General features: G+C 32.2%; 2 protein-coding genes across 4 annotated transcripts in view; one reads left to right on the forward strand and one right to left on the reverse strand.

Annotated features, from left to right (window-relative positions):
• LOC136973980 (phenylalanine dehydrogenase-like) overlaps positions 1-3,042 on the reverse strand; it is a 44,646-nt gene extending 41,604 nt beyond the window's left edge. For all 3 annotated transcript variants that reach the window (XM_067268757.1, XM_067268758.1, XM_067268756.1), the window contains exon 1: positions 2,465-3,042. In XM_067268757.1, the coding sequence (XP_067124858.1) occupies positions 2,465-2,932 (468 nt within the window). In that variant the 5' untranslated portion in view covers positions 2,933-3,042. The remainder of the gene's footprint in view (positions 1-2,464) is intronic.
• A 1,877-nt stretch (positions 3,043-4,919) lies between these two features.
• LOC136973976 (THAP domain-containing protein 1-like) lies at positions 4,920-5,988 on the forward strand (the record flags this gene model as incomplete). The annotated part of the gene is made up of 2 exons (XM_067268749.1): positions 4,920-5,043; positions 5,602-5,988. Coding segments are annotated over exons 1-2 (511 nt in total), but the record flags the coding sequence as incomplete, so codon positions are not given.
• Positions 5,989-6,000: the final 12 nt, after the last annotated feature.

Genomic DNA, 6,000 nt, shown 5'->3' on the forward strand with positions numbered 1-6,000 from the left:
TAGAAGGCCTCCACCAATAGTTATAGCCTTGGAAAGAGAAATATGAAGAGTTATAGAAGTTAGAAGAATGAAGAAAAGAAAAGAATGACAGGAAAGTGTGAAATATGAGACTACAATGTGCCACTTGAGAGCCAATTGTATAACATCAATGAATACAAATTACAAACATATAGTTGTGTACAGAATGACTGCCTCTACAACTTCAGGCATTAGGAGCCCCATAACGGCTAACTTGCCTTGGTGCTCAACACACAAAGCGCGTATGAACAGCCCCTTGGGGGAAAACAGACAAAGTCCTCCATGGCATAGGAGGTAACATAATAAAATAAAACAAACAAATTAATACAGGTTTTTTTAGCATGTCAGAAGATTTATTTACTTTATCATCGCCACAACTGGATTCTGGTTTTCTTGTATCAAAATATTCTGAAAATAACTATAAAGAAACAAACTAAATTCATTAGTAAGAAAAACTCTAGCTTATGCTGATCTTGAAACCATTCATAATGTTAACAATTTCAATTTTTAAAAAATATTTTGAAAATATTTATGGAATACATATTGTAGGGTATAATACATAAACTTCTTGGATAAAGTCTTAAAATAACAGTTGATAACAAAACAATTCTATAAATAATGCCATGAGAAAATGGACTGACATCTCAATGTTTAGTAATTAGTCATATAACAATTATTAGCCAGTGGTGTACATCTGAGGCACTCTCAAATTGTAAAATATACATGCAAACGGTCTTGCAGATAGGTGAAGAGTTCCATTACAAACACTTTATCTACTAACATTCCTCAGTCTAAACATTTTGGAAACAAAACTTTTCTGATTATATTTATTCTTGAACAGAATGCATATATTTTACATTTTCATCTTATTACAAAATTAAGATATATCTAAATTTCCTCCATCTAGAAATGAAACTAGTAAGAATAATCCATAGCCAAACATGAAGATTTATATCTAGTTTGTTTCCATCCTTCTACTTTTATTGAATGAAAAAATAAGATACTACTCTAAGTTAAGACATTTATAAACATTTATGATTAACACAATAGAAAAAAACATGTTTGCAATTAAAATTAGAATTTATCAAGGAAAGTATGGCCAATTTTATATTCTCTCTCTTATTTACATATTATCAAGTTCTCTGTATATTAATTTTAGAATGCAAATCTTTTCTGTATTAGTATTAAATTTTGATTTAAGGATTTAGAAAAACTGATTTTTGCCCTCTTAATTTTTGATGAGCAGTGTTTTTTAAAACAAAAGAAAAAACTATATAACATTTTCGGTTAAAGTTACCTATGGTGGCAAAATGGTGGCTCATCTCCGATTCCAGCAAACAGAAGAAACAGTGGGGACGCACGTTCTAACCTAACCTATTGTAATAAATTACCATAATTATTGCCAACCAAATTATTAGAATAGGTTAGGTTAGGTTAGAATGTGCATCCCACTGTTTTTTCTGTTTGCTGGAATCAGAGACGAGCTGCAATAGGTAAATTTACCCCAATTTTCAAGCAGCATATTGAAAAACAATCATATAATATTCTGATTATAATAAAATTATTTCAGTCATGATGTAATAAATTATTAATAGATATAATTTCATTCCACTATTTTGAATAATTTCAAAATTTTAAGTATCAAATATTTATAGAGCAGGATGTTATAGAATATTGCATAGAGCAGTGTTTTTCAATCTTTTTCTCTTCAGACTAGTAAAATTATGGATAATTTTGCATGATCACTAATTACATGAAAGTATGAATTATGCTCATTTACTACACATATGTATACTTACCTAGAGTTACTGTACATACTTGGTAACTCTAATTATTATTTAAATGTCACCAGTAATCAACTGTGCCAGCATAGTATAGTCACATACAACGGCATCTCCAGGGGGGCAGGAGGGGCAGCTGCCCTCCCCTAGAAATTCGAAAAAATTATTTAAATGCTGTTTTAATTAAAATAATCTTAGGCTTCTTGTAAATTAAAAAAAAATGTTTTAATTAAGATATTTCTTTTCCGGTACATAGTAAATGATTAAAACTTTATGAATCGTTTTTTATTTTACCTACGTACAATTCATATCCTCTATCAATTTACATCATCTTGCCCCCCCTGGCCCATTGGCTGGAGTTGTCCTTGGTCACATATTTTTCTGCAGATCAGTGAAATTTTTTACCATGGACCAGCAGTTGAAAAATACTGATATAGAGTATAGCCTGTTTTAATAAAATGTGCCTTCCTAGCTTTATTTTTCTTGTCCAGGATTAACAACGAAAAACTAAATCTCTCACACTTTAAATTATTAAAGTTTTTAATAGCTTAAAGTGTAATTCTTATGTTTAAAATTGTAATATTTGTATTTAATAATTCACAAAAATATGAAAAAATACATAAATAAAATTTTAAATATTCAAACAGCAAACATAGTCAACATACAGCTTGTCCACGGTTCGTTCTCCATAGAAAAGCACCTAAAAGACATCCAGTTCTAAGTCCCAATTGAATAAAAACAGCTTCATGCTGTTGATAATTTTTTGAATTATTAATCCAGTCTTCTAATTCTTTCAGTTCAGGATGAGAAACTTTCGCTTTCTTTTCTACTTCGTTCCAAACTATGAAAACACGATAAATATTTTGAGACTTTAAATATTCCGCGAAATCATTTGGCTTCATCGATAACAGATCTGGCTTCTCGGATACTTCAGTAGCAGTACATAATTCTCTGACATAACGATCGGATATCTTGACTTGCAATTTTTCTTCAGAGAATACTCCATTACAGTGTTTGTAATGTCTATACGATAAATTCAAAGTCGAAGCTTTAGAATTTCCAGCAAAAGAAGTCACTGACACTTGCAGTAATCTTTTAGATACAAATATTCCTCTCTTCAAACAATTAGACATTGATAAACGTAATATTATTTAAAATATTTTAAACAACGTTCCTATTCTTGCGTAAATATCTAGAAAAGTTCATACACGTTAATTTCAAACAACCTCCACGCTTGTTTACGACAAATATTTCTCCCTCTGGCGTTAATAAATAAAAATGAGGAAATTTTATTCGTAAAAAATTTGTATTGTTATTTTAGAATATTTATTATAAAGTTTATCGTGTTATGTCATCTAGATTATTTATATTAAATATATTAGATTAAAATCTTAAAACATTATAAAATCCAAGCGGCGAGATAATTTGGAGTTTCTGTATGTACTGTATTAATATAGGTTTACTTCTTCTGGCACTAAAATACCTTTTACTTTCCTTTGTTAAGTATACACAAGGGAATCGTGTCAAAGTTGACTCTCCGAGCGTTTTGCAAATCTCCACGTTTTCTGACCTCCTGAAACAAAAAAAACAAAATCAAAAAACGGCAAAATTTCCGTGGATATGTTTGTTGGAGTCTATTTCGTTTAATATCTAAGAATGTGGTAATGATAAATAAACGCTAATTTGACATGATAGCTTGTATATAAGGGGCATTGTTGTTAAATTTTTGTGGTTAAAGGTCGCGAGGTCGGGGAGATAAAGGGTTGCCATTTGTCATATTTCGAGAGAAATCGGACTTAATGAAAAGGTTATTCGTGTGAAGCCCGAGCGATACTCGAGCTCACGTGTTAAAAATATCATAAAAATGTCAAATCAAGGGATCAAGCTTTGATTCTAACGCTCGTAAAAATTGAAAGAAAACCTTAAATAAAATCGTGAAATACTAAAATTATTAATCGAGGGGGAAAAAATGTTTTTAAATAACCTTAAAAGGAGATGCAGCGCTGATATGTATCAGACTTATAAGAATTCGAAACAATTAAATATGAGCAAGAGTTTCAAGGTGCGATTAATTTCCCTTGATCGGACTAAGACAGTGTCGAATTTAAACCTTTGGTAGCCCGAAATAGTCTGTCATCTGTTTAGATACAGAAAACCGACCAATCAAAAGCTGGAGATCTGGGGAGGAGAAATCTTATAAAAACCCGGATATGAGAACCTGGATTGTACCTAAACAGATCCTTTGTTCATGAAGGACAAAGGAGACTTTTTCTCTGCTTCCCCTAGTGAAGAAACGTAGAGACCTCTACCAGACTCCTCCTAGCCTCTGAAAGTGTCGACCACTGTTCAGACTTTCCCCAGCTATCAACTATAGTCAACTGTCCAGACATTTCCCTGCCTCCAAGAGTGGACACCATCCTGATTGACCTTCGGGCTATCACCCTTCGTCACAACCTCCCACACCATCGAGCCTCGACTGACTGCCCCGGGGCCAACGATTGAACAGTCCAGAGCTACCAGAAGACAAGACACGCTAGATTGTAAGACTTACAGTTAGTATAAATAAACGGGTTTGTTTGACACTAGGTATTTGCCTCAAATTCCTTCATCCCACATACGATAGACCCGACATTTGGATATCACGAATTCGGCGACCTTCACATTCGTTATTAGCATTTACAATCTTTTATGAAACTTATCGCTACCCTTAAAATTAAGTCTTTTGCCATTTTATAATAATTAAAAATATTTTTATTTATATGTAATATTTTAAATTTTAAAAATATTAAAAATATAAACAATTTTTCAGATAAAATCGCATAACAGATGACATTACACAAATTTTACTTATTATAATAAAAATATACGGGGGGTGCAAAAGTAGGTACTATCACAGCCTACAATAAGAAACAGCCTAGTCATTTGCTCTGAACACGTGTGTCGATTCCTGAGGCGGTTTGCACATAGTCCTCACTAGGAGCGCTGATGACCGGACTATTCGATCAAGTGATCAATGCTAATTCTGTTGTAAAGACGTGGTTATAATATATTTAAAAAATTAAAATTTTGAAAATATTTTACATCAAGATATTGGTAAATTTTTATAAAGTTTGATTTAAAATGGTTCATTGCTCTGTGCCGTTTTGTACATCAAATAAATCAAAAAAAGATGGAACAAGTTTTCACGAATATCCAGCGGAAGAGAGTTTACGTTTAAAATGGATAAAAGCTGTCAGTAGAAAAGGTAAGATTTATTTAATACTCCATAATTAAATAATGTAGGAAAAACGAATAATTTTATAACATCTATGCTACTTGCCATTGATGCTACACTTTTGCAATTATTTTATTATATGCTGTAAGGGTTCGTGCAAAAACCACGTGTCCCCATATTTCCCAAATCTTACTTCCCCTTCCCATTATGATCTTTTGTGGCTTTTATAAAACCTCCCTAAAAAAGCACATGGAAAATTTCAACCCTCGAAAATTTATATATTACTTCCTTTTATCAAATTTCTCGGATATTTCAAAAACGGTAGAAAGACTGCTGAAAACTACATGGGTGTATTTGAAAAGCATTTAATTTCAGCTTTTTAAAATACAAATAAAATTAAATACATATACTCCCCCTTAATGAGGACAAGTACGGTTTTTGCACAACCCCTAACTTCAATGAGATTAGGCTATATTGCAATTGCATTTTAAATTTTTGTACAATTTATCTATTTATGCATACAAATTATTTATAGATGGTATAACTAATAGATTTACTGTATAAGCTAACTCTTTTTAAAATTTACAGATGAAAACAGTTCCAAACTTTGGAAGCCAAGTGACTGGTCAGTTGTCTGCAGTAAGCACTTTCTAGAATCAGATTATAAACCAGGATTGAAAAAGAGAATATTGATTCGAAATGCCGTCCCAAGCGTTTTTCCCGAATACCCATCCTATAAGCAGATTGTTTGTAAAGAAGCCAGAAGAGAAGTAAAAAAGGTTAGTCCCAAGAAAGGAGTTTGTACTGGTACCAAACGAAAGCATGTTCAATCTGAGCAACAAGTACATGATCAAGTTCCATTAATGAGTCCTGTGGACGGAGCTGTTTTTTTAGACTATGAAAGCAGGTTCTCTAGTTCCACAGCCAGATGTGAACTTTCAGACTGTGACATAAGGCCATCTAGTTCTGCATCTGGTATAGAAGTTT

This window comes from Centruroides vittatus, unplaced genomic scaffold (genome assembly GCF_030686945.1).
Source record: "Centruroides vittatus isolate TY-2023 unplaced genomic scaffold, ASM3068694v2 contig_3343, whole genome shotgun sequence".
Taxonomy (NCBI): domain Eukaryota; kingdom Metazoa; phylum Arthropoda; class Arachnida; order Scorpiones; family Buthidae; genus Centruroides; species Centruroides vittatus.